General features: G+C 50.3%; 1 protein-coding gene across 1 annotated transcript; it reads right to left on the bottom strand.

The window, feature by feature from the left end:
* Kcnk1 (potassium two pore domain channel subfamily K member 1) lies at positions 1-27,719 on the bottom strand. Its single transcript, XM_004659701.2, has 3 exons — positions 27,360-27,719; positions 6,308-6,703; positions 1-1,186 (listed from the first exon to the last, which is right to left on the bottom strand). Exons 1-3 carry the CDS (start codon positions 27,712-27,714, stop codon positions 930-932), a joined length of 1,008 nt encoding a protein of 335 aa, XP_004659758.1. The 5' UTR covers positions 27,715-27,719; the 3' UTR covers positions 1-929.

Genomic DNA, 27,719 nt, shown 5'->3' with positions numbered 1-27,719 from the left:
TTGCAACCAGCCATGATTTTTATTGATTTCAGTTTTTAAATTCAGAATTCTCAGATTAATGCAAGATAATCTGCTTACTTGGGGCGTTTCCATCCAAGTCCCGTGCTGCAGGACAAAGCTGCTGTAGAGCACAGTGTGTTTCCAAACGAAGTCTCAACCTAACAACCCTCCTCTTCACTGCTCGTCCTTTTCCAAAGAAACACTGATGAGTGCTCTCAACATGGGATGTCATACTATCATGAAATGGTAGAGACACGTATGGTCATAGAATATTACAGTGACTCAGTCTTAAGTTTATGCTTTCCCCTTATGGCATCAATTCGGATTCCTTAGTATAAAGAGAAATCAAAAGAAAAATATCTATGATCTTGGGTTAAGAAGTACTGCGAAATCTGGTGTCCTACATGTATGTACAGGACATAAACATATTTATACTTCATATGTACATAGCAAGTGGAAACCTGTTCATTATAAACAGTACGGTTAGCTTGGATTCTACAAAAATAATCATTTTGGATAGGCACGTGCAAGCCAGAACACTTAAACCTATTTATAAAATACATCTCTATCGCCTTTTTTAAATATAAATGTTGCTATTTAGCCATCAGCAAAATGATTTCAATGCAAACCCCAAGGTCCCCAAAGAAGAGTATAAAATCTACTTTCTTCTGCTATCACACACTTCTTCAAGTATTCTCCTAAGAGAGACGTCTGGGGGGGTCACGTTTCCTATAAATCATAGGTGCGCATTGCATTTCCCAGACATTAGACATCCCTCTAGAGTCCAAAAGCTCTTTGTTCCGTTTTTGTTAAACATTGCAAAAAGTAGATATTTCTTAAAATAACATCATCTTGGCTCATACATTCTCGGAAATGGGCACAGCGGAGGCTTGTCGCGCCGTGGTCCTGGCGCTGAGACTGAGCGGTGCTCAGTGGAGGGCGGAGCCGTCCGCGCAGGCCGGCGGGGAGGCCACGAAAGGCTCGCTCTGCTTCCGATCTTCCTTCACGCCTGCGGCGTGGTCGGCGATCGAGGAGAAGGACAGCTGGTCGTGCTCCACGATGTGAACCTGGTCTTCGTCTTTGTCTTTCTTCACGTAGAACATCTTCCTGAACTTCTTCAGCTCGTGGAGCTCACAGAAGGTCTCCAGAACGACCAGCATAGCAATGAGGCCCAGGAGCAGGTAACCTGTGCGACAGAAAACAGGACCTGGTCACCGTGGCACCGCGACACAAGGGACTTGTCCCTCCTGCACCACACACAAGAGTGGACGGGCAGGTTCACTCCTCAGGAAAGAGAGGTTAAGTGCAGGACTCCAAGAAGAAGAGCCCAGAGAAAGGAAATGAAAACGACTCAACCATGTAGGAATTCAGATGCATTACAGTCACGGGTGTGGGGAATGGCCAAGGAGATGGGAAAGCCCGAGGACCTGAGCATGACCCCTACAGCCCGCGACAGCCAAGCCAGGCGTGATGACATATGCCTATAATCACAGCACGGGGGGACTGGGACAGGCGGGTCCCCAGGGCTGGCTGCTCACTGCAGACCACAGGCAAGTGAGAGGCCTTGTCACACAACAGCAACGACCAAAGGTGGACAGCAGCTGAAGAACACCACAGGCTACGGCTTGTGCATGTACACACACACACACGCACACACACAAGTGCACACATGTGCACATACACACGTGCACACACACACGTGCATACACACACAAGTGCACATACGTATACACACACACACGTACAAGAGTTCGCTTGATGTTAATTAGGTCTCTGTGTGTGGCTTATCACACAGACCTGCCCCGATGTGACCCTCAGGTTTTGGGCATAGGGACCATTGACTATGACTTTCTTTTTAAAAATATTGTATTTATTTGAGAGAGAGAGAGAGAGAGGGAGGGAGGGAGGGAGGCAGACAGATCAGGAGAATGTGCATGCCAGGGCCTCTAGTCCCTGCAAAAGAACACCAGAAGCATGAACCACCTTGAGGTCCTGGGGAATCGAACTCAGGTCTTTATGCTTTACAGGCAAATGCTTTAATCACTGAGTCATCTCTCCAGCCCAGCTATGACTTTCTTATTTGTGAGGGATGACTGCAGGTCATGCCTATGCCATGCTATTTTGTGTGATAGAGGAACAGTGAGTTTAAGCTAGGCATGGTGGCACACACCTTTAATCCCAGCTCTCAGGTGGCAGAGGTGGGAGGATTGCTGAATGTTTGAGGCCAGCCTGAGACTACATAGTGAATTCCAGGTCAGTCTGGGCCGGAGCAAAAACCTACCTTCAAAAACACCCCCCAAAAAAGAAAAACAGTGATTTCAAGTTAATTACAACATTTTAAAAACTAGCTTCAAAAAAAAAAAAAAAACAAGAATCATGGAAGGAATAGAAAAGTGGAAATGAAAACTCTGGGTGTGATGAAGTCAAGTAAAGAACTCAATTTCATGTCCTAGTGCTAAAATGGACAAGGAAATTTCCAGAAAATACATGAACCGAGACACTTAAAAGTTGTCGACCTTATAGGAATCAGGAGGTGGGATCCCAAGGGTGGGCAGGGCCGGCATCTTCAGCCTTAACTGGCAGTGTTGACAGTCAGCTGGTCCACAGTGGGTCTCCTGTGCTTTAGAAATGGCAGGGACACTACTGCCCAGACTCATGGACAAGTCTCCTCATGTCAGCCAATATTAGTAAGCCCGTGGAGTTACAGGCCAACGCTGTGGGATTTTATCCTATCCATGACTAACATACATTTGGAACCTTCATTTGTTAGATTCCCGAGTTTGTGTTGCTTGTTCTGGTGTGTATGTATGCTGCGTGTGAATGTGCGCGTGTGGCTCTGTGTGTCCGTGTGAGTAAATGCAAGTGTGCATGCTATGGCAGACACATGGAAGTCAGAGGGTAACATTGAGGCTTGTCCCCACCTCCCACCGTGTCTGATCCAGGGTCTCTGCAGCATCTGCTAGGCCAGTTGGCCTATGAGCAGCTGGCTCCTCTCCTGCACCCAAGTCCTTCTCACAACAGGCCCACTGGGATCACAGCATCCTGCTTTACGTGAATTTTGGGGGTCCTCATGTGTGTGTGGCAAGCACTTTATTCAATGACCATCTCCTGGCCCAGAAGTACTCTGAACATGAAGCAACTCTAGATGGGCTGCCTTAAAAACAGTGTCCGTGAGGCTGGGAGATGGCTCAGTGGTTAAAAGCATTCTCTTGCAAAGCCTACCAGCCCATGTTCAACTCCCCAGCCACTGTGTAAATGAGATACAAAAAATAGTGCAAGCATCTGGTGTTCGTGTGCAGCAATGAAAGGCATACACACACATGCAAATTAATAATTTCTAAAAAGCGTGATGCATATTAAAAATAGCATGTGTTATACAAGGATTCAATATCATGTGAAAAACTAAAAAACCTGTTAAGAGAAAGTCTGGCTAGAAAACATAATGACAGAGATATTCCACTCCCTAATTCATGAAACAAAAGATTAAAATAAAAATCAAAGAATTATTCATTAGCTTCAAAGAAAGTAAAAATCATGTCCATGTTGCGATCAAGTTCACAAAGAGAACAAACGCCTGTAACGCTCCAGCCACGACTACCCAAGGAGATTTCAGGTCAATGCAGTCTGTGAGTCACAAAATGGCATTTTCATTTTGGGCCAGAAATCCCACTTAGAAAGATCTCAAAGTACAAGAAGTGTAAGTTTAAAGAAAATAGCTGAAATCATATTATTTATCACACTCCCAAATTAGAAGCAACTAAAAACCCCCCAAGAGAGGCAGTCAGTGGTGGGTCAGGCGGGTTAGCCACCTAGTCACACATGTAACAAGTAACAGTTAGAGTATCAAATCCTCCTTGTAGAGCCCTTTGGCAAACATCTCCAGAACTTGTTCTGCAGCCGGCACCGTGGAAAGCGGTGGGCACTGAAGACTGCAGTCTTTGTTCCTGGTGAGGCGCCCCTTTCATGAGCAGTGTGAAAACTGTGTAGGTCAGCTAAGCATTTTGTGGATTAAAACAAGATGGGACCAGGACAGAACGCTTGACTGCTGAAGAATCCACTTTGATTTCCTAGAAGTCATGGCCTGAGCCCAGACGCAACCTGGAAAATTTTCCAGGAGGCAGACATGGAGACTGTACCACACAAACGCAAGTCTGTGTTTCCCGAACACCAGGGAAGGCATGCCCGGAAGACAAGCAGCTTCTGACTGGAGAGGGCTTTTCCAGCTCTTTCTCCCTGTGGTTTCTGGGATCAAAATCAAGGGGCTCTACCACTGAGCTCCAGCCTCATCCCACTTTCCCCCCTTTTTGTTGAGATGGGGTTTCACTAGGGTACTCGGGCAGGCCACAAGTGCGTGTCCTCACCTCACCCTCCGCGGGATGACAGGCTCATGACGGATATGCACTATATTTGAAACAAGAGTTCCACGCCTAGCTTCTCTTCCACATATAAAATTCTGAAAATAATGAATGTCTTGTAACTTTCTTTGTACCAGAAAAACGAATGAAGTAAACTGCTATTTTTAGAATTTCCTGGTTGGAGGGGATGGCTCGGTGGACAGGGCAAAAAATTCAAGCCTGAGCACCCAGTCAGTTCCAACCCCCGGCCACATATAAAAACTGGAAGCCAGGCGGTTACAGGAATCCCAGCACTCTGAAGGTGAGCTGGGAGGTGCAGAGAGCAGGATTTCCCAGAAGCCCCCGGTGAGTGTAGCAGGAAAAACAGAACGAGGAAGACTGAAAGAAACCCTGCTTCAAATGAGGTGGCCTCCACACGTGCACCATGGCACGTGTGAGTGTGCACTCACACTCACACACACACACACAAACACACACAAAGAATTTCCTGAAAAATCAAAGAGCAGCGTTGGTAGCAACAAGCTGTATCTAAGGACTCGTTTTCTTGTGTGTGAACATCTAAGTGTTGCGACTCTGCTGAAAGCTGGTTATGTGTGCACGTGTGCTGTGTGTGTGTGTGTTCTTGTGGGTGGGTGCAGGTGTGAGTGGGTGCACATGCAGGCAATGTGGAAGCCACCGATCAGCACCAGGGGTCTTCCACCTTCATTCCCTCCCTTATTCTTTGAGGCAGGGTCTCACACTGAGCATGGGGCTCGCTGACTTGATTACACTACCTGGCTAGTGACCCCCGGGGTCCCCTGTCTCTGCCTCCCCAGCACTGGTATTGCAGCTGTCTACCACCATGCCCAGCACTGGTGCTGAGGATGTGAACTCAGGTCCTCACGCTTGGGCGTCAAGCACTTCACCCACTAAGCATCTTTCCAGGTACCTGTGTGGCACATTTTCCCGTACTTGTTGCAGAGTGTAGGGTGTGTATAGCGTGTACTCACTGCAGGCTGTGTCTGCCTATGGTGGCCGGAGCAGAACACTGGGTGTTGTGCTACGTCGCTCTTCCATCCATTATTTTAAAAGTGCTTTTAAAGAGTTTATTTCATTTCATTTCATTTATTAGAGACAGAGAGAGACAGGGGAAATGGGTGTGCCAGGGCTTCTAGCCACTGCAAATGATCTCCAGAAACATGTGCCTCCCTGTGCATCTGGCTTATGTGGGTACTGGGGAATCAAACCTGGATCCCGAGGCTTCACAGGCAAGCATCTTAACCACTAAGCAATCTCTCCAGCCCTTTTAAGTATTTTTTGTATTTGCATGTGTGTGTGCATTGTTGGTATGGGCACACTAGAGTCTCTTGCCACTGCAAACCAATGCCAGATGCATGGGCCACTTTTCTTGTCTGGCTTTCTGTGAGTGCTGGGGAATTGAACCTGGGCCATCAGGCTTTGCAAGCAAATGCCTTTAATTGCTGAGACATCTCCTTAGTCACCATTCTTTTTTATTATTAATTAATTAGTTAATTTTGCCAGTCTCTTGGTTGCTTTTCCTTCTGCAAGCTCCAATAATTCTCAGGACTCTGCTCCCCTACAGGATTGGGGCGGCCACCACCCAAGCTCTTTACGTGGGTTCAGGGGGTCAAGCCCCAGTGGTGTCTCGGGTTTCCTGAGGCCCACATGCTTGCATAGGAAGTGTCTTTAACCACTGAGCATCTCTCCAGCCTTGTGGACATATTTTTAAAGTATAACTAATTATGCCTGTTCCATCATTAGTAAGAAATTAATCAGCGATCCTAAGTCACCTGGAAGAAAAGGTAAGGAGAGTTCTGGCAGGACTCATGAGCGAAATGGCTGTGGAAGGAGGTGAGAGAGAGGAAGCAGCGGGGCGGGGTGGGGGCGGCCGCTCCCGGGCAAAGCAGGGCACCGGGCGGGCAGCACCCAGGCCCGGAGCTCCGGGTACTCACACGTGATCCCGATCTTGTACAGCTCCCTGAACTTCTGGTTGTAGCCTTCTCCAGGGACGTAATCCCCCAGGCCGATGGTGCTCAGAGAGATGAAGCAGAAGTAGAAGGACTCGAGGAAGTTCCAGTCGTCCTCCAGGAGAGAGAACACGGCGGCGGGGATGAAGAAGAAGCAGGACACGGTGACAAAGCCCAGCAGGACGGCGTGCACCACGGCTACCACCTGCTTGGAGAAGCCCCAGCGGATGTGGAAGTAGAGGACGGGCCTGCGAGTGACGTGCACGGTGACGCGCTGGACCACGGCCGTCAGGAAGAGGAGGGTGAACGGGATGCCGATGACCGAGTAGATGATGCAGAAAGCCTTGCCCCCGTCTGACAAGGGCACCGCGTGGCCATAGCCTGCAAGGAGAAAACGCTTTCTGGGTAGACAGGAAGGCGGGCGCAGGCGCCAGCGGGGAAACAACATGCCTGCTGGCCAAAGTGTGGAGAAATGGAAGGCACTGGGTTGGACCCTCCAGAGGCCTCGTCTGTTGTTATGTTAGTAAAACCCAACAGGGGATGCCAAACATTTTGGGAGCTGACCCATTATGTTTAATTAATTAATTTTTGGCAATTTTCTACATACGTGATGTATGTTGGTCACACTCACCCCCGCCCGTGGCGCTGGTGGTACAAGTGAGCGTTTTCATCCTCCTTACTTCTCTTGCTTCCTCTTTTTCCCAGTTAGTCCCCCACCGACACTCGTGTGTGTGTGTGTGTGTGTGTGTGTGTGTGTGTGTGTGTGTCCACTGGGTTTAGAGTGTCACGTGTGGATCAACTTACCAGTGCCTACGACACTAAAGAAAATGTCTTGCCCCACCAGCAACTGCGTGTAGACACTAAGGGACGGGCGAGGCTTCAAGAGCGCCCTCTGTCTCCGTGGAGTTGTGCAGGTCTGGCGCATGTCACCACAGCTGCTCCGAGCGCATGGAGGGCGACAGGCACGCGGCGGCCACGACAGTGCTCCCCACACCCCTGCCACCCTCCGGCTCTTACAGCCTTTCCTCCCCTCCCACGATCTCCGGGCCTTGCAGGGGTGATGTCTATGTCGCGTTCGAGGCTGAGCATCGAGTGGGAATCAGTGCACCCGAGCCTTGACCACTGCAAACGAACTCCAGACACGCCACCTTGTGTGCATGTGTCACCTTCTGTGGGTTCTGGGGAGTCGAACCCAGGTCCTTAGGCCTCATAGGCAAGCACCTTAACTGTTAAGCCATCTCTCCAGCCCCACATTCTTTTTTTTTTTTTTTAATTTTTATTGATTTGTCTGAGAGAGAGAGAGAGAGAGAGCGCTAGAGAGAGAGTGGGCACACCAGGGGCCTCTAGCCACTACAAATGAACTCCAGACTCATGCGCCACCTTGTGCATCTGGCTTTTGTGGGTCCTGGGGATTCGAACCTGAGTGTTTTGGCTTTGCAGGCAAGCGCCTTAACCGCTAAGCCATCTCTCCAGCCCCCAAGCCCCATATTCTTTACGAAATCGGGCCAATTCTTGCCACACAGATGCCTCCTGTTTAAGTACCATGAGCAGGAAGAAAGTGTAAGCTGGCTCACACCACCTCAGTCCCTGAAGAAAAGCTTATCTTAGGACACACCCCTTCACCAGGGGGGGGTCCACCCCTCTCCTTCCCATTATCTACCCTCCTTATCTGTACACCAGTCTATACACCCATTCAAATCAATGACTCACTGGGAATGAGTGAGAAATGAAGGTGTGAGGAGAGGCAGCTGGTAAGGGCAGAGTGGAAGGGTGGGGTAGACACAGTTAACCTGCTGATACAGTGCTCACCGCAGCACAGGCTGGGACAACTCTTTCACATTGCCTCACCATTCCCTAGTGCAATGGCATGTCAGAAATCTATACATCTTTCCTCTTGTCATTTTCAAATATCCAAAAATGCCACTGATCCCCCCACAAATATTTGAACAATTACACTGGATTAGTGGTCACAACACATGTCCATTTTGTTTCCACTAGGGTTGAATTATTCCCATCTCACCTAACAAAAGGTTCTTTGCCCTGTAAACACCGAAAGAGATGCCAGTTAGGCAGGAGGTTTGCTGGACCATCTTGGAGATTTTATGAACACTTCGTCCAGAGACGACGAACATGCCTGAACTAGTCACTGCAGGAGAAAGCCAGCTAAGTGCATTTTTTATGAAATTAGATTCTGAAAATCCATCATGTGAGCATGAGTGAAACATGGTTTCAAAATCAGGTCTTGAAAATAAATCTTGCTTAAAAACAACAACTCGGCAACTCTTCACGGGGGTAACCAAAGCTGCTATGATTTCACAATGCACCTCATGTCCAAATGACAGCGTTTCGCAGCACTCCCCATCTTCCAGCTCTCCCAGCCTTCCACACCCCCTTCCGTGACATTCCCTGGGCCTTGCAGGGAGTTGCAGAGCTAAATTCTCTGCTCCATTCTCATTGGCTGTCCCAAAAGGTCCTTTATGAATGAACTACGTAGTAAATCTTTTGAAATTGTGTGCAAATGTGTGCATTCACCCACATGTACATTTCTGTGGACATTTCAAGGCAAAGATTCCCAACAGTGACACATGTCCCCAAATGGTTAAGAAACATTGCTTCGAGTTCCTGAATCCATCTGGTCCCCACACAGCCAACAGCTCCTGCGATGCCGGGGCTAATTTTGAGCTTGATATTTAAAGAGTTGGAACACACGCCTTGAGGCAGCATGAGGAGGAGGACAGTGTGCGAGGTCGCGTTGAAGCAGCAGATGGAGGCAGGAAGCGTTGCATGCTGCATTTTGAGGGAAAGGAACCAAATTGGTTTTAAGTAAAGCAGCATATGTCACAGAGGTACCAGGACTAGTGGGAGCTCGGTTTTCATCAGGCTGAAGGAGGCGCTCTGGTGAGTAGAGATTTATCTGGAAATAAACTCTGAAAATAGGATTCTATACAACCATAGCAAAATTCTTGCCAATGACTCACACGTGGAATTATGCGCCTGTAATTGGGAGTTCTGGGCGGTGCTGTTCACAGAGTCCAGCAGCGGCTTCGAAGATCTGATTTTTGCTGCTGTGGTGCTGAAGAGGACGCATAAGTTGAGCTAAGGCTGGGGACAAAAACCTGCACGTCCGTGATTTTACTCCCAGCGGGGTAGGGGGATTTTTTTAAGCCTGCCAGCCTGGGTTTCAATTCTCCAGTCTTCATGTAAGGCCAGGTGCACAAAGCGACGCATGCGTCTGGAGTTCATCTGCAGAGGCAGGAGGCCCTGGCCTGCTCATGCTCTCTTTTTCTCTCTCTTTGCCCTCATAAATACATAAATGAATAAATTTTTTTAAATTAGCTTTTCTGAAAGTGTGACAAACCTATGTCACACAGCCATATCTTCTATTCCATCTGTTCCAACAGGTGACGTGATTCATGCTCTTGTACAGGGGGGAAAGTAAAACAGTTTTCTGGATTTAAAATATCTAAGGTCCTAGCTGGGTGGGGTGGTGCACCCCTTTAATCCCAGTACTTGGGAGGCAGAGATAGGAGGATCACTGTGAGTTCAAAGCCACCCTGAGACTATATATTGAACTCCAGGTCAGCCTGGGCTAGAGTGAAACCTTACCTCAAAAAAATCAATATATATATATGCACACACACACACATACATACATACATATGTATATTTTATTTTCAAATTTTGACAGCTGCTTTTTATTTGAGTGTTAACCCAACTCCATCCACTATGATGTTATTCTTAAGCTGAAAACGCTTCATTGCAAGACCCCAGGCTCTGGATGCCTGGTGGCATCTTAATGCCTCTAAGAGACTAAAAGTCACAAGCATGCGGCTCCTGACCATAAGCCAGTTTCATAAATAACTTTTGTGCATGGAAAGTACTCCCCTGAGTCTTCACACATTCAGTGCAGGCCATACTGTGTAAACCAACCTTCCAATGGAAAACAGCAATTCCTTTGCAATTGGCAACTGAATAACATGATAGCAATATTCAGCCTTGTTCAATAGTAACAAATCAGTAAAGAGCCCCTGATCCATGTTCCATTCAAGAAACCATCACCAGGGCTGGAGGGATGGCTTAGTGGTTAAGGTGCTTGCCTCGAAAGCCAAAGGTCCCAGGTTCGATTCCTCAGGACCCATGTGAGCCAGATGCACAAGCTGGCACATGCATCTGGAGTTCATTTGCAGTGGCTGGAGGTGCCTGGCATGCCCATTCTCTCTCTCTCTCTCTCCCTCTGTGTATCTCTCTCTTTCTCTCAAATAAGTAAATAAAAATAAAAATCTTAAAAAAGATATCCTCATCAAACTCAGTGGGTTTTAAATGATATAATAATAGAGAATAAATATTAAATACTAATATTCAAATTTAAATTAGTCAAACAAATATTTTAGAATATTTTAAAATACTTACAAAATGAAAATAAATGAAATAAAAATAAATACACAAACTAAGCTTTAATTAAATGCTATTTAAACATTATTTAATAAATACTGATAATAAAGGGAGTAGTTGGGAAGTAGAAATGGCTCAGCAGGAGGGGAGCAAGAGAAGGTAATGCAGAGTGAAAATGATCAAATACATTGTGTATATATTAAATTATGAAGCATAAAATAAACTTTAAAATAAAAAAGCATGTCTGTCACACACAGACCCAGTATTGAACCCTGGAGGGTTCAAAGAGTTACAACCAAAGGCCTGAGTATTGCAGAAAGCCATGGAGCTATCTAGTATACATTCCATTTAGAGGTTTTTGTTTTGTTTGGTTTTTCGAGGTAGGGTCTCCCTCTGGTCCAGGCTGACCTGGAATTAACTCTGTTATCTCAGGGTGGCCTCGAACTCATGGAGATCCTCCTACCTCTGCCTCCCGAGTGCTGGGATTAAAGGCGTGCGCCGCCACGCCTGGCTTAGAGTATTATTTTTTTATCTTCACTATTCATTCTTGACAACTTAGAAATTTGAGTGATAGGACGGGGTGAAGAAACACCAAACACAACAAGAGACTTTCCCCCCAGAGCCGCAAACCATTCCTATCTATTGCCCAAAGCAGGATTCACTCCACCTCCCCTCCCGCAGCCCTCCCCAGTTCCACCTTCCCGTTTGACATAAGCACCTCACCGCTCTGATACCTGTGGTTTCATAGTTATTACACGGTGAAGGTTTCCCAGCAGGGGTTACAGCTGACGCCTCGGGCATTTCCCCCAGGCAGGGGGCTGCATGGGTCACTCAGGGTGTAACTTCTTCCCAGTGAACAGTCTCCTCAGGCAACAGGAAAATGCTAGATGATGTTTTCTTGCTGCTGAATTTCCAAGGTGCCCTCACCTTGCAAAAACCCACAAATAATCAATATAGCTCTTGCCTGTCCCCAAAGTATGTAACTTTAGGCACAGTGGTCGTCAGTGCTCGGGCTGAGGGGATGGGGTCCTTGGACATCCTCTGATTCAAATCAGATCCGCACTCCTCCATTCAGGTCAAGGCTCCTGGAGGCCGTGGGAGGGAAACACTGTTCATGGAGCCCTGATGGGAATCTCTAAGCTGGGTGAATGGAGGTGCCCCTATGGCCGCACCAACCTCTGCCGCTCACCCCTGCTCTCGCCCAGAGAACGGCTGCGCTGTCCGTCCATCCACAGCTACCTGCTGGTCACCGCTGACTTCCCAGCATTCACACATACACCAAGAGCACCCATTGCCTTTTTATTTATTTATCTGTAAACAGTGATAGGTTGAGAGATTTGCAAGCAGAGAGAGAGAGAGAGAGAATGGGCATGTCAGGACCTTCAGCCACTGCAAATGAACTCCAAACGTATGTGCCACCTTGTGCACCTGCCTTATGTGGGTACTGGGGAATTGAACCTGGGTCCTTAGACTTCAGAGGCAAGAGCCTTAGCTGCTAAGCCATCTATCCAGCTTGCATCCATTGCCTTCTGTGTGCGTGTTCATGTGTGTCCAGGTGCATATACATGTGGCAGCTAAAGATGCCTTAGGGGCCATCCACGTCTTCTTGAGACACTGGCCTACAGCTCACCCATCAGACTACACTGGCTGACCAACAAGCCTCGGGGCTCCTCCTGTCTCTGTCTCCCCAGCGCTGGGATTACAGGCACATGCCACCATGCCTGGCACTTTCGCATGAGTACTGGGGAGTAAACTCAGGTCCTCAGGCTGGTAAGCAAGCACTTCATAGACTGAGCTATCACGGCACACCCTGCTGCTTTTTCTCTGCCAAAACTGCATGTCCTGTCAGCTTTTCCTTCCTTAGTGCCCATCCCCCATGCCACCATGGGTGCTCGCTGGATTAGAACACAGAACACCCTCAGCAACAGGCCCCCATCTGTCCAGCCATCTGTCCAGCTGGCTATGTCTGGACCAGTGAGAACCAAGGAGGGCACAGGCTTAGGAAACCCTCTGTCCTTTCACATGCATGGCTGCCCATGCTGCCCACTTCCATCCTGACCTCATTACCAGCCCTTCAGGGTTTATTGGGGCTCACACAACCCTCCCCCTGCCCATCTCTACCACAGACCCCCTCTGTCTTGGGAACAGCCACACAACGCAGCCATGAGATGCTGGGGTGTAAGCAGAGGCCACCCGCTGGAGACGTGGTCAGGTTCACCTCCACTAGCTTCGGCCAGACCATGCGGACTGTGAGCATCTGGGGCTGAAGGACCAGAGGGATGAGCCGTTCGGGGGAGGGGCGGAAGGAAAGGCAGGACCTGCCACGTGAAACAGCGATTTCCACAGCACCAACTCTCACCACCACATGGGGGTGATGCTTCCCACCCAAGTCTCGCCATACGAGCCACGTCGCTGTGAGCTGAGGTTGCTGTTTATTGCAATGCAGGCGATCTTAATTAGCAGAATCACTTCCACTGCAATTATCAACTTATATCTCTTTAATATCTAAGCTGCCGATTACGGTGACAGTATACTATTGCTTCATCCTTCAGAAAGCGCAGCACAGCACCCTGCAGGGAGCTGCCAGGACTCCAGGCACCCGCGAAGGAAGCACGTTGAGCATGAGGAGCGTGAGGGGCTGAGGACCCCACCAGGCGCTCCCCCTCCACCAGGGGACGACATCAGGCTCACGGGCTCACAACCCCAGGAACCCTTCACACCACCACCGTGCCCGTCCACTTCCCTCCACTATGACAGATGGTGAGGGAGTCAACTTGGGGAGAAGGAAGGTTTATTTTGGCACACAGTTTGGGGGCGTGTCAGTTCACGGTCAGTTGTCCCCATTGCTGTGGCAGCAATCACAACAGGGGCATGTGGCAGACAAAGCTGCTCATCCCATGGCTATGAAGCAAGAGAGAGGACATCAGGGTCACAGAGCCTGCAGGGACGTTATAAATCAACCACAGACACTACCCAACTCAGCTAGCTCAGAGCCCCCGGCTTGCTGGAGCACACGTGTGGGAGGCCTCCATGGCCACTTCTAAGTGCTCCCATCACATCAGGTACTGATGCGTTCGGGCCGCTGATCTCACACCTACAAACAGGGGCCTAAGTTGGCCTAGCTCTCCACACAGAAACGCTTTGACGATCACGGAAGTCGTCACCAAGTGCCATCTGAACACCTGACAGGACGTGTGGAAATGTCAACATTCTCGCGGGGAGTGTCTGCTGCTTCCTGTACCCTTCTTATCTCGCTCACAGTCATGGCCAAGCACCTGTCTGCATAAGGTCTTGCCTCCTCAATAATGAGTAAGTGGAAGAATTTCATCCTGTGGGCCCAGAACTTGGGTAACCGCCCCTATTCTGAATCCCCTGACCTGAGCCATGAACAAGGCACAGGGGTTCTTTTCAAACCACAGGCTTTTGCGATCTCCTTTAAATCTCCTCCAGTCTCTCTCAAACCAGAAAACCACTCACTCAAAAAATAAATCATAAGGGAGCAAGGGCAAGGAGATAAAAAAGTATAATTTGACATATATATGCATACACACACACACATATTTACAGGAACAAGGTCAAGGGGATAAGAGTAACCCTGTTAGTCGGGCGTGGTGGCGCACACCTTTAATCCCAGCACTCGGGAGGCAGAGGTAGGAGGATCGCCATGAGTTCGAGGCCACCCTGAGACTACAGAGTTAATTCCAGGTCAGCCTGGACCAGAGTGAGACCTTACCTCGAAAAAAAAAAAAAGAGTAACCCTGTTATATATAAATCAAATTTTTTAAAAAAATTAAGCACTGGAAAATGCCAAAACATGTCTTCTTTTCATACTATCTATCAACACTAAATAAATGCAATATTTTATATTTTCATACATAGTTAAGATTTTAGACCAATTAGCACCACAACTTTACCTTCAAACAGAAAACATCCTCTTGGCAATAAAACTGCAAAGTCCATCTATGGAACTGGTTATGTATGACAGGCAATGATGCCAAGCATTCTTAGAGCATTTCTTGAGTCCCTCAGACATCTTCATTGAGCTGCCAGCATTTCCCACCTATAGTATGCTGCTCTGGTTTACTTTAATGTGCTGACCTACAGGAAAATGCCCATGACATACTCTGATGGAACTTTCTTCTAAAAATCCACACAGAAATATACATACACACATACACATAAGTGCACAGACCCACCATATGCACAAAGATAACATGGGCACACACACGTATACACACAGACATGCAAACGCATACATAAGGCTCACATGCACAGCATGTACTCTGTATGCATACATCATACACACTGTATTCCTGGTGTCCTCTCAGGAGGCAAGTGTGAAGTCCAGCTAGCACAGGACTAGGTTCCCAAGGCTTACCAGCTCCCTCCACCCAGCGCTCTCAGGCTCCCACGGCTATTTCCACACATCCTCTCCCCAGCCAGTGGTTCGGTGTTCACTGAGAAGACACAGAGAACCACATCTGAGCTGACAAAGACAAGCTGAGCCTTTGGAAGGGCCAAGAGGCAGCCCTGGGGCAGGGCGCTCCAGGCAGACCGGAGAAGCAGGAAGATGGGTTCCAAATCCCTTCTGAGAACAGAGAAGAAGCTCTTCCCGAGCTAGTGCATGCAAAAGACATGGAGGTTAGGAGAAGCTTTCAAAATGAAGGCCTTGGGGCTGAGCTGCAAATGAGCCTGAGGAGAAAAGCAAGCTGGAGGGCAGAGGAGGCAAGGTTAGGATCTAGGCTCCTGAAAAGCAGCGCAGAGCCCAGCGCAGCCCACGAGCCGGGACGACAGCTACAGGACATGTGTGTGCACAGCAGAGGCTCCCAAGGGCATTGAGGGCAGAGAAGCCCTGTCCAGCGTGCAGACTGCAGCAGGTGCTTAGCAAGGACAGCCATTCCAGAGGCCACGGAACCTTATCCCCCTGAGAAACTAGAAAGCCAAACAGGTTCTGCCAGAGAAGCAGGTGGCACTTCCGCCCTGGCCCTCAGCAGGGACCGCTGGAGGGGAAAAAAAGTACGAGACATCCTTTCCTGGAAGGTCGTGGCAGACACGCGTGGACCCTCTGGCACATGAGCTGATTCTCCCCCACCTCGTCAGAGCTCCTTACAAAGCATCCGTGGGCCACTTTGGTGGATGGTGTGTCCAAACTTATTAGCTGCAACTGCAGCTGTTATTTTAGAAGAAAAACAGGAGTAGAAAATGAGAGCTGCATCCACAGAGCGGTGCATTTGCACAGTGGCAGGGGCATGGGGGAGTTTCCTGAGCAGAGCTCACAAGCACATGCTCACCCACGCTGAGACTCCGGGACACGGGCCACGTGGCCAAGGAGCAGGGGACAGCACAGTTCAGCAACTACGAAGTCTTCAGGGGCACCACGTTGGGGCAACTTGGGGAGACGCAGTCTAGGGTGTGCCACATCTGGCTGTGTGGTGAGCCCTCCACCAGGATCACTATGACAGCTCCTCCTGGTCCCCTTCAGTGAACCCCTTCTGGGCGTAGCACCTTGACACTGTTTCTGAACGGATCCTGTGTCTGACAGGGAGATGCAGTGTCTTCCGTCCCGTGTCCGCTCTCAGCAGTAAGAGAACTGCAGAAACTTGACTCACTCTGCCTTGGGACAATGGTTCCCTGTCTTTTCCTCAGCACCTAAGCAGATGTAAGGTGTTCAGCGAGCGACTCTTCTCACGGGCATGCTGTGACCTCCTCAGCATCCCATGCTTGGTGGCACAGGGCAGCAAACATGGTCATCACAACACTGTGCCCATGAGAGCTAATGCCAACAGCACAGGGTAAGACAGACAGGCCCGGACTGGGAACAGAACTCAGGGCAGGGACAATGTCTGGACATCACCTGTGCAAGAAAGCGTAATCAGGGGCTGGGGAGAGAGCTCAGTCTGTAAGGCGTTTGCACCGGGAAGTGTAAGACCCCAGCACCGAGGAAAATGTTCAGTTTGTTGTAATTGGAGTCCCAGCACTGGGAAGGTGGAGACGGGAGGGTCCTTGGAGCACGCTGGACAGCTAGCTTAGCCTACTTGGTGATCTCAGGCCAAAGAGAGACCCTGTGTCAAAGGGAGTAGATGGCTGTCCTCTGGCCTGCACACACACACACACATGCACACACACACACACACACACACATGCACACACACAGATACATGTGTTCCTGCACACACACAACTCACACACAAAGAACAGCTCCAGCTGCAGCGAAGCATCACTGAAAGGGCTGTGAGGGTGACCTCCGCCTCCCCTGACCGATCTCTGCGCGGTCTGAGGTGCCGCAGTGAGCGCTGGGTCAAGTTTCTGCAGTTCTCTTACTGCTGAGAGCAGACACGGGACGGAAGACACGGCGTCTCCCAGTCAGACACAGGAGGGCAGAGTGCGTCTGACCTTGACATTGCCAGAAAGGGCACTCTGAGGTCAGAAGGCGGTCTGTACGAGATTCGAGAGTCTCACTCAGGCTCAAGCTCATAACTGCAGCACTCAGGAGGATGGAGGGGGTCTGTTAAGAGTCCGAGGCCAGCCTGGGATACCGAGGGAGTTTGAGCTCAGCTAGGACACATCAATTCTGTTCTTAAAAAGTCAAAAAATAAAAATAAAAAAGCCAGGATGAGGGAGAGAAAGTACTTGCCACACAACTCTGAGTACCTGAACCTCATCCCAAGACCCCACATGGGAGCCAGAAGCTGTGGTAGGCTTCTGTCATCCCGGTGCAGCTGCAATGTGAAGACAGGAAGAAAACAAGCAGAGACCCGCCTCTGACAAGGTGAGCCCAAAAGTTGTCCTATGGCAACCTCATGCTGTGGTGCATGCACACACACCAAATAAGTAAGTATACTCATTAACATTCATTTTTTAATTTATTTATTTGCAAGAGACAGGCACACATACTAGGGGCGCACTTGCCGCTGCAGATGAGCTCCCGATGTGAACTTCCACACCTCCTGTCCTTCTTCAGAGCTGAGCACGGGATGCAGCTGGTACAGTGTTACCTCGCATGCCCGGGTGGGACCCACAGTGCCACACAACCCAGCTGTGATGGTGAGCACCCATAATCCCTCCAGCACCTGGGCGATGGAGGCAGGAGGTCATAGCTCAAGGCCAGCCAAGGATACATAAGACGCTGTCTCCAAGGGGAAGGGAGGAGCAGGGGAAGAGGAGGAGGAGGGAGAGTAAAGGAGAGGAATGGGAAAGGAAAGTGCTGTGGTTCCCTTCTTGTTGCTGGGACAAGCTACTTGACTAGAAGCAGCAGCTCACGGGAGGAAAGCTTTTATTTGCACTTGCAGTCTTGAAGGGAAGCTCCATGATGGTGTGGGGGCGGGGAGCATGGCATGGTTGAGAACGGACATCACCTCTGCCACAGAAGGCGGAAAACAGCAGCAAGAGAGAGAGCTGGGCTCTGGCAAGGGGGAGCTGGCTGTAATGTCCCTAAATTTATCCCCCAAGCACCCCTCCTCTGGCAAGGCTCCACTTCCCAAACCGCAGCCAGCTGAGGACCAAGTATGCAAAACACATGAGCTTATGGGGGTCACGATTCAAACCTCCACAGGAAGGGAGAGGAAAAGACGGGGAGGGAGAGGAGAAACGAAAAGCAGTGTCACTTCTCATGACCCCAGATGGGACGTGCTAATACTGGTGATCAGACTGACCCACGACAATGCGACTTCACGCTGCCCTTCCCACGCCGCGTGAGTGGTGCCGCCGAATGGGGACTCCACCACCACAGGGTGCAGGTGGCACGGCCTGGGCTCTGAGGGAGAAGGCACGCAATCAACACGGCCAGTGAGCTCCCTCTCAGCGTATGAGAGAACTGGCACGCCAGGTCCTTAGCCCCTGCAAATGGACTCCAGACGTGTGTGCCACCTGTGTGCATGTGCCACCTGCACATATGCATCACCTTGAGCATCTGGTTGACCTGGTCCTGGGGAACCGAACCTGGGTCCTTAGGCTTCCCAGGCAAGTGCTTTAACCGCTAAGCCTTCTCTTCAGCCTGCCTTTCTTGTTTTCCGGTTTGGGCTTCTTTCTGTCTCTGTGGCTTATGCGCACAGTGTCGGCTGCTTCATGCTGGCGGGAGGTGAGCTGGCATAGCACAAATGCCAGATGGCTTGTCCACCCAGCACGCCCTTCCCCACTGCAGGGCACCGTGCCATCCCCCACGCTCACTAAGAAGGCACATCTGCTGGAGCCACGTGGGGCTGTCTGTCAACTGACACGTGTCCTGTCACGGTCCGGGTGGCAGTGGGTGGTGAAGGGGGCTCCTCACCCGGCTCGGAGCCCCCGTAAGCTGGCCTGATCCCTCAGTGACACACAGGCAGGCAACTACAGAGCAGCCTCTCCTGTGTCTTTAATTAACTTAATCCACCTAAGTATAGTCTTTAAATAATTGAGTCCTTGGTAACCGGTATTCAAGCACTTTGAAGAATTTCAGTTGCAAGAAAGCTGGCACGTTTTACTTCTGGTCTCAAATACTTCGTTGCCTGGCTGTTATTCCTAAGCCGAGGCTCCCTCAGAGTATTTGAAGAGGAGAGAGAGGAGAGCAGGACGAGCGGGTGTGATAACCAGGGAGGTTGGTGCAAGCTGCAAAGAAAAAGCCTAGCATGTGTGATACCCCAAGTTCTATCCCCAGTACTGAGGGGGAAAAAAAGTCAGAGAGAGAGACTGGAAGACTTCAACATCACCAAGATTTTTCTTTGAATGTCACATGACGTCTCATCCACTACAAACTATAATATTGTGAAACTGGAGCATGTATTTATCTGAGGGTAACATACTCTTAAATGCCTGGCTCTCTCTTACAGTAAAAACAATTCATGTTTATATTATTTACTTCCTAAAAGCAAACGACCAATGTCTATACCATGGGGACTTCTACCTCTAAAACGTGTGCTGACACTTGCTGTCATTATTTGAACTGTCCAAAATGCTCTTCTGCTGGATTTATCAAGCACAAAGCATATATGTCTGCTCTTTGGTTTCAGTTTTCCTCACAGCCTGACACAATGTTAAGGTGCAAACAGCAGCGCAGTCAGGGACTCTTCACTAGCAGAGAGGCTGAGGCATCCAAAGTGGCCTAAACTGTACTGGTCAGACATCACTCACCCCGGGGAGCTACACCTGCTCTGAAATCTCTTCCCCTCGCGTTTAGTTCTCTACTTGTCAAGGTCAGACACTTCTCAAAAGCCTTCCTCTCTATAGCCAAGGGATGCAAGTGATATAGCTTAAAATCCCAGCAGACGTGGTAACCCCACACTTCAAAGGTGGCCCTTCCAGTATCCCATCAGACTTAAGTGTGCCTGATGAAACCATCCACATGGACCCCAAGTTCACCCCGTCCAGAGCTGGGTGCAGATCCTGCACAGAAAGCAGTAGCCTTGACTACCACTACCTGGCCTCTCTCAGGCTTTCCACTTTCACCCCTGCTGACCGGATGTGTCAGGGTCCACCTATTAGAACAAGTGGTGAGATCCCATCCCCTGCTTCCTCAAAAACTCACCACCAGCCGGGTGTGGTGGCACACGCCTTTAAGCCCAGCACTCAAGAGGCTGAGATAGAAGGATCACTGTGAGTTCGAAGCAAACCTAGACTACAGAGTGAGTTCCAGGTCAGCCTGAGCTAGAGTGAGACCCTACTTCAAAAGAAAAAGTAAAAGGACGTTCAGAGGAAGCCAACTGTGTTGCAATGGCCTAGGACGTGAGGCACCATCTGTCCCTCCTGTCCCCTGCTTCTTCACCCTCTCACTCAGCTCTGGTCACAGTAGCTTTTTGGTTATGCCACCAATTCCAGCCTTTACTCAAGAACACAACACCCCAGGTTACTGCAGAATGTACCCTCCCTCTTCCTGACACAGCTTACAATTACCCTTTGGGAACAGCCACACTGAGGCTTTCCACCCCCTCAAGACCACTCATCTCAGCACACAGTGACCCCATCTTATCCTCTATATGTCCCCTGAGGACTGATCACATCTAACCTGCCAGTCATTAGTCATTCCATCTGATCCCTCCTGGCCTATAGTTCCCTCCCCACAGGTAGCTCCCTCTCTCAGATGGTCATTGCCAAGTGTGGGCACTTTTTCCTTCACTGCCTTACCTCCAAGTGCCCAGCACAGTGAGCAGTCAGCCCTCTTATCAGTGCTTAAAGAGCAGGTGTCTCTTCCTCTAAGGTTCTGGCATTCCATAAAGACTATATACAATAACCTATGTGCCATGTTTTCAAGTCATTTCAGCAATCTGGGCCTGAGGTTCCCTGGCAAGAGCATGTGATGATATTTAAGGTCTCTTGAAAGTGAGTAAGACCATTAGAACCATCTTCACTTTACAACAGAGACAGGCTGATAGAAGTCTATCAACATCAGCGTCCACTGGGTGCTGGGGACATCAGTGTGGTCCATCCTCATTCTCCAGTGCACACTCCCAGGGGACATACAGGACAACCTGGAGCTTTGGCCACAGTGAAGCAAGGGGACAGTCAAACACATGGGATGGCAGAGCCACAGGAGAGTTAAGCCCAGCCCGTAGAAATCAGGGAAGGCCATGGTGTGGACTGCCCAAGACCATCCAGAAGTTGTACAGCTCTCCTCTGGCAGACAGAAGAAGAGGCACCTGTGCCAGCCAAAGAAAGTCCAGTCCTTCCAAAAGCAGCCCCCCCCCCAACTCCGTTCTCGGGCAATAGAAAGACCTGACCCTAAACCAGGGCACTGAGCTGGATGTTTGGCTCTGGCCCACTCCCTTCCTGTGCAGTGTATTCCGTGCCTTCACACTCACGTGTGTGTGTGTATGCTCATGTTCATGTGTGGGTATGAGCGTGCACGTGTCATGGTGCATGTGTGGACGTCAGAGTACGACGTTCAGGTGGCACTTTTCACCTTCTAGCTCATTTGAGAAGTTCTGTTGAGGTCTGTCTCCATCTCCCATCCCACCCCAGGCATGCTGGGATTATAGAAGCCCGACATGGCAGGTCCCAGGGATCTGAACTCAGGTCCTTACATCTGCATGGTACGTACTCTGTCCACCTAGCCATCTCCCCAGCCCCGACTGCGCACTGTGAATAAATCTCTACTGTGACTCTGGGCCTTGACAAATTCATTATCTGAGAAACAAAGAAGCTGGGTACCACATCACAGGACACATAGAGATTGCCTCCAGTAACACGGGGTAGCAAGCTGGGTAAGAGGAGGCTGGATTATTCCTCATGAGGCACTATGCAAAATGTTATGGTGACCAGCAGGTAGAAGGCTACACAGCAATCCTCCTGCTTCAGCCTTCCAAGTGCTTAATTACAGGTGTGAACCACCACTCTGGAAAATTCTGTTGCTTGTGTCCCTGGGTCTTCCTCTCCTCTAAAAAAAAAAATATGATAAAGTACCTCTGATTCTTCTAGGGTTGTCACAACACATACCAGGAACATTCAGCTTAGCAACATTTATTTCCTCACAGTTCTGGAGGCTAGAAGCCCAGGATCATGGTCAGGTTTCATTTCTCCTGAGGCCTGTGGCTGGCAGCTGGCCACCTGCTTGCTGGGTTCTCATTTTCACTGACACTCTTTCAAGTCCCTTGTCTCCAGACTCAGTGGGAAGTTGCTGGGGTTAGGACAGGAGTTCAGCATGGGAACTTGTGGGACACAAACTACAGCCTACAGCAACCTTCTGAAAATGGGCACTAGTGAAGCTTGGGTTCAGGCTGGGGAGATGGCTTGGTAGGTAAGGTGCTTGCCTTGCAAGCATGAGGGCCCGAGGTCAATCTCCAAGACCCAGATAAAGAAAAGCCTGGAGTGGGGCTGCCCATTTATAATCCCAGTGCTGGGGAGGTGGAGACAGGTGGGTCCTTGGAGCTCACTGGCCAGCTAGTCTAGCTGAATTGGGAAGGACCAGGCCAATGAGAGACCCTGACTCAAAAGAGGTGGACCGTGCCTAAGAAACAACAGCCCCGGTTGTTGCTGGACCTCCACGGGAACTCTGGTTCTTTTGTCAGGGGCACCTGAGGTCAAGTCAAGACCAAGAGGCTTCTAGCCCAGTGACCTAAAGGGACAAGTCAGTCAGCCTGGGCCTCAGGTCTCTGCCTCATGACATAAGAAAGTGACAGCCAAGCCCCCTCAGTTCCTGGTTAATATGAGGAGGAAGATGCATGGCTGTGTCCACAGCTTGGTGCAGGAAAAAAGTGCAGTCAGTGTGTCGAGAGTGCCACATCAGTTTTGTGGGTTTTGAGCTGTCTGTCCTTCCACCACGTGAAAATGCAAAACCCATTCTTGGATCCCACTATACAACTCCAGGAGGACCACCCCGCCTGTGTTCTCGACACTCCATAAACACTTACTAGGGAAACCAACCGCACATTTTTCCTCTGACAGCAGTTTTTAAATGGGATCAACCCAGCACCCCCTTATTACTGTCCCCCACCTTCTCTTTTAGAAAAGCACCAAGGCTTAGGTAACTACCCACTTGACTAAGTCAACAGCTATTGCTAGCCAGGCGTGGTGGCGCACACCTTTAATCCCAGCACTCGGGAGGCAGAGGTAGGAGGACTGCCATGAGTTCAAGGCCACCCTGAGACTCCATAGTGAATTCCACGTCAGCCTCGGCTAGAGTGAAATCCTACCTCGAAAAATTAAAAAAAAAAAAAAGTTATTGCTTGTGGGAGAAATTCTTTCCTGGACACATTGGTTTTTCTCATTTTCTTTTGAGGTTTGGGGGCTGTCTCTTGTATTCACAGCAGTCCTCTGCCTCAGCCTCTCAAGCCCTGGGATGACAGGCATGAGGTTTGGGCCACATCTGCCTGTCCTAGACACTTTAGCTAAGAGTTTTAAAGCAACCTTACACAGGCAGGCACAGGGCAGGATGCATGGAAATGAACCTCGGCTGCAACCAGCTGAACATGTTCATAAGGAAGCAAAAAGCAGTGACAGCTTAACTACTGTCACAAATAAAGTGTTTTGCCAAGCAACTATCATCCCACTATGGCCCAGCTTAGTTGAAGAATGAAAGAGGAAACAAACTTACAGCCTACTAACATCACATACCGCTCCTAAGAATGAACGTTAGCCAGGCCTGGTGGTGCAAGCCTGGCATCTCAGCCACACCACAGGCTGAAGCAGGAGGATCGCGAGTTCAAGGCCTGCCTGGATTACAAAGCAAGTTCGAGGCCAGCATGAGCAACTTAATGAGGCTCAGAGTCAAAATTAAAAGTAAAAGTCTGAGGGGTGAAGCGCCTGTCTATCAAATATGAGGGCCTGGGTTCAAGACCTGGCTTAGAGTTTTACCAACGATAACTTCAGTAAAACCATCCCTTACTCCCCCAACCATTCCACCTTGTAGAGGGACCACAGCACAAAGTTTACAAGAGGAGGGAATCGTGGGAACTACAGTCTTCTCGTTTACTCGTAAACATCCCTTCCAGTGGAAAAGCCCGGAGTGGGTGTGCGCTGCCTTCTGTTTTCCTGGGAATCAATGTCCACATCAGCAGGTCTCACTTGAATGACGGGCAGTGGCCTCCAGAACATTCTACTTCCTGCTGCAGGAACAGCCGAAGCAAAAGGGACCGAGTCCTGTCCGCACGCTCTGCGTGAGAACTGACTTTACATCCCTAGCTGATTTGCAGGCACTGCCTGTAACCCCAGCACAGGGGAGGCGGAGACAGGGGACCACTGAGGCGTGCGGGTAGCTGGTCTAGGATCGGGGTCAGCGAAAAACCGTCTCAAACAGTGAGCTGGAGAGTGACGGAGGAAGATACCCGTGTCGCTTTCTGGCCTCCCCATGTGCACGCACACATGCACACACACACACACACGTACACACACACACAAAATGTTTCTGCTTTTCTCTTGCCAGTTGCTTGGCATTATTGGAGTTTCAACCATAAGCCTAGAGTGGGGAGGATGCATTCGATGTTTCTCTGGGCAAGGGGACGGAAAGACACACATTCAGTTGCTTGTTGGGAATAACGTGGTGTCCTGGGAACATGGCAGAATCAGGCTGAGCCAAGGCTTCTTCCAGACAGACCATCAAGACGTCCCCCAGATCCCTCAGCATCAGACCCCATGTGGCAGGGTGAGCAGACTGGACGTGAAGGCGCTCACGAACTGGTGCTACAATCATGTCAATCAAGAAGGGCTATTTCTGGTTTTGTTGTTGGATTTCTTTTTTTTTTTGTATGGAAGACAGGGTCTCACTCTGTAGCCCAGACTGGCCTCAAAATTAAAATAATTCTCCTGCCTGAGCCTCCCAGGTTCTGGGACTGTAAGTCTGCATCACCACACTGGGCAGCAGGGCATCTTTGTGATGCCTGTTATGCTCTTCGGACAAGAAGGAGGGGCTGCACTGATGAACATCAAGTTGGCAGTTAGCTTAATGACTGGCATCACCAGAAGAGACCCCGAGGGGACGGCGTGTGTGTACATGGGTGTGGTGGCCAGAGGTGCACACTGGGTGCTTCTCTCTACTGCTCTCCATCGTATTTTTCGAGACAGGGTCTCTCACAGAACCGACGAGCTCACTCATTCAGCGAGACTAGCTACCCAGCAAGCTCCAGGGATCCACTTTCCCATGGCTGGATCACACCACACCTGGGAATTGTGCATAGGACTTGGAGATCCAAGCTCCTCACATTTTCATGGCAACCACTTTACCACTGAGCATCTCCCCAGCCCCACTGAACGAAGAGGAGCAATTCCAGTGTGACTCCAGAACACAGTTTCCTGCTGACGAAGCATAGCAGCTTTCCTTTTAAAACTGTCCATTTTGCTGCCACAAAACCATCAAGGATCTCCAAAGTGCACTACGATGCTCCGGCAAGAACAGCAGGGCACGGCCATTCACCGACCATAGCTGGTTCATAACAAGGGTTCGCTGATCTGCTGCTTTTACGAACCAAGAGGGCCCTTCATTCGGTTTATCCCCAAGTGCCCCTTGTACTCATTTCCTAAATGAACCCTTGTTTTGCCTGAATCAGACTTTCTTGGACTTACAATGTAATCTGAATATCAATAATAAGGCATCTGTCGCTATCCCCTGCTCTTTCCCCGAAGCTGCAATGTTTTCTAATTAAAGGAGAGGGAGGGAGGAGCACAGATTAAACAGGCAAATGCTCCTAGAGGAAATAAGATATGGACTAATTTTTGACATGTAATTCAGACCTAGGACACTGCGATTATAGTAAACTTTATCTACAAGGGGAAACTCCACCCGGGAAAAGCAAGCTCATTCTTTTCCTCAGAACACTGCTCTTATCCCTGTCCAGCTCCCAAGCCCCACATATCAAAACACATATCCCAACATGACCCACTTGAGAACTTTCTGTAGCTTGGTGGAAAATACTCAGTTCAGGGCTGGAGTGACGGCTTAGCCGCTGAGCGCTTGCCTGTGAAGCCTAAGGACCCCGGTTCAAGGCTCGATTCCCCAGGTCCCACGTTAGCCAGATGCACAAGGGGGCGCGTGCCTCAGCAATTCGTTTGCAATGGCTGGAGGCCCTGGCGCGCCCAATTCTCTTTCTATCTGTGTTTCACTTTCTCTCTGTGTCTGAAATTTAAAACAAACAAACAAAAAAACTGGGCAGCAAAAAAGCAGACATTCTTTGGAAAGTGAAGAGACAGGTTTGTCTTGTTTGGGGACGAACTTAACAGAGGTTTTAAAATACCACAATGTAAGCTAGAAGTCTCCTGTTTGTGGCAGGATGAACTTACATCAGTTCAGTAATTCACCCAGACTTTTGAATAACTGCTTTCCATGATGTGCCTGGATAGTGCGTGATTACGCATTATCAGACAATTGCTAAAATAATTCACTGGCCATCGCCCAAAGGGGATTATGAAGGAGCAGCGTGGGAGGTGGAGAGTCCTGGATGAAGGAGGGGCTGGAGTCATGCAGGTGATGTGATGCTGAGTCAGCTGTAAAGGCTGGGGGTGGGGGGAATCACAACCCATTCCTGGCAAGAGACTCAAAAAGACCCAGATTCCAGGGCGTCCCCTGGGACCCTGTGACCTTGTGTGTGCCAAAGCGCACTGTTTCAAAGGCTGATTTCATGCAGAAAGAAGGAAATGTGCTGAGGGCCCTTTGAAATTCTCCCCTGTGTCCACACAACTCTTAGTACCTCGCCCCGGGGCCTGGGTGCAGGATCGGCTGGGAAAACCCGACCTTTCTTTGATCTAGCCAAAAGCCAGGCGGCCTGGGTGTGCAGTCCTGCGCCGGGGACACTGCCGCCGGCGCCCCACGGTCTTGCCCAAGGAGGCGCTGCAGGCGCTGCGAAGTTGCCAACACTTGAACTTGGAGTAACCGCTGGGGAATCGGGGTGCCTCACTGTGGAGCGCCTCGGGCCACCCGAGGGTCGCCTCTGTCTCCCACCCTTGTCTCCCACCCTTCCTCCTGCTCTACGAACCCCCGTGGGACCTGTCAGTTCAGGGGTCACTGGCGAAGAGCGGAGCCCAAAGGGAGCCGAACTATGTGCAGGAAGGACGGCCCGGCCCGAAGGTGACCCGGCCAGGGGTCAGCACTGGCCGCAGGCCCGGGTCCTCTAGGACGGGGTGAGTTGGCAGGCGAGCGCCGGAGGCCGCCGACGCACCTGCCCACCCGCCCGCGCGGGCTGCCCCAGGGTGCGGCGCCCCGGGACGAGCGCGGGGGGTCCGGCGGCGGGGCCCGGGCGGGGGGCGGCCCTACCTGTGGTGGAGAGCACCGTGCTGGCGAAGAAGAGCGCGGAGGTGAAGTCCCAGTTCCAGTTGCCCGAGGCGTTGCTGAGCACCGACACGCCGTAGTTGCTGGCCTCCAGCACGCGGCCGAGGAAGCGCTCGAGCTGCGGCTCCGACAGGCACTCGTGCTCGTCCAGGAAGCGGCGCTTGAGCTTGCGCAGCTCCTGGCGCAGCAGGTCCTCGCAGGGCAGCTCCACGGACGAGAAGACCACGGCGCCGAACACCAGGTAGAGCAGGTAGCCGAGCACCAGCAGGCCGAAGCACCAGGCCGAGCGGTGCCGCTCCACCAGGCGCACGCACGAGCTGCCCGCCAGGGACTGCAGCATCTTCC

Source organism: Jaculus jaculus, chromosome 5 (assembly GCF_020740685.1).
Source record: "Jaculus jaculus isolate mJacJac1 chromosome 5, mJacJac1.mat.Y.cur, whole genome shotgun sequence".
NCBI classification, from domain to species: Eukaryota; Metazoa; Chordata; class Mammalia; order Rodentia; family Dipodidae; genus Jaculus; species Jaculus jaculus.
This window is presented reverse-complemented; position numbering and strand designations above follow the sequence as displayed.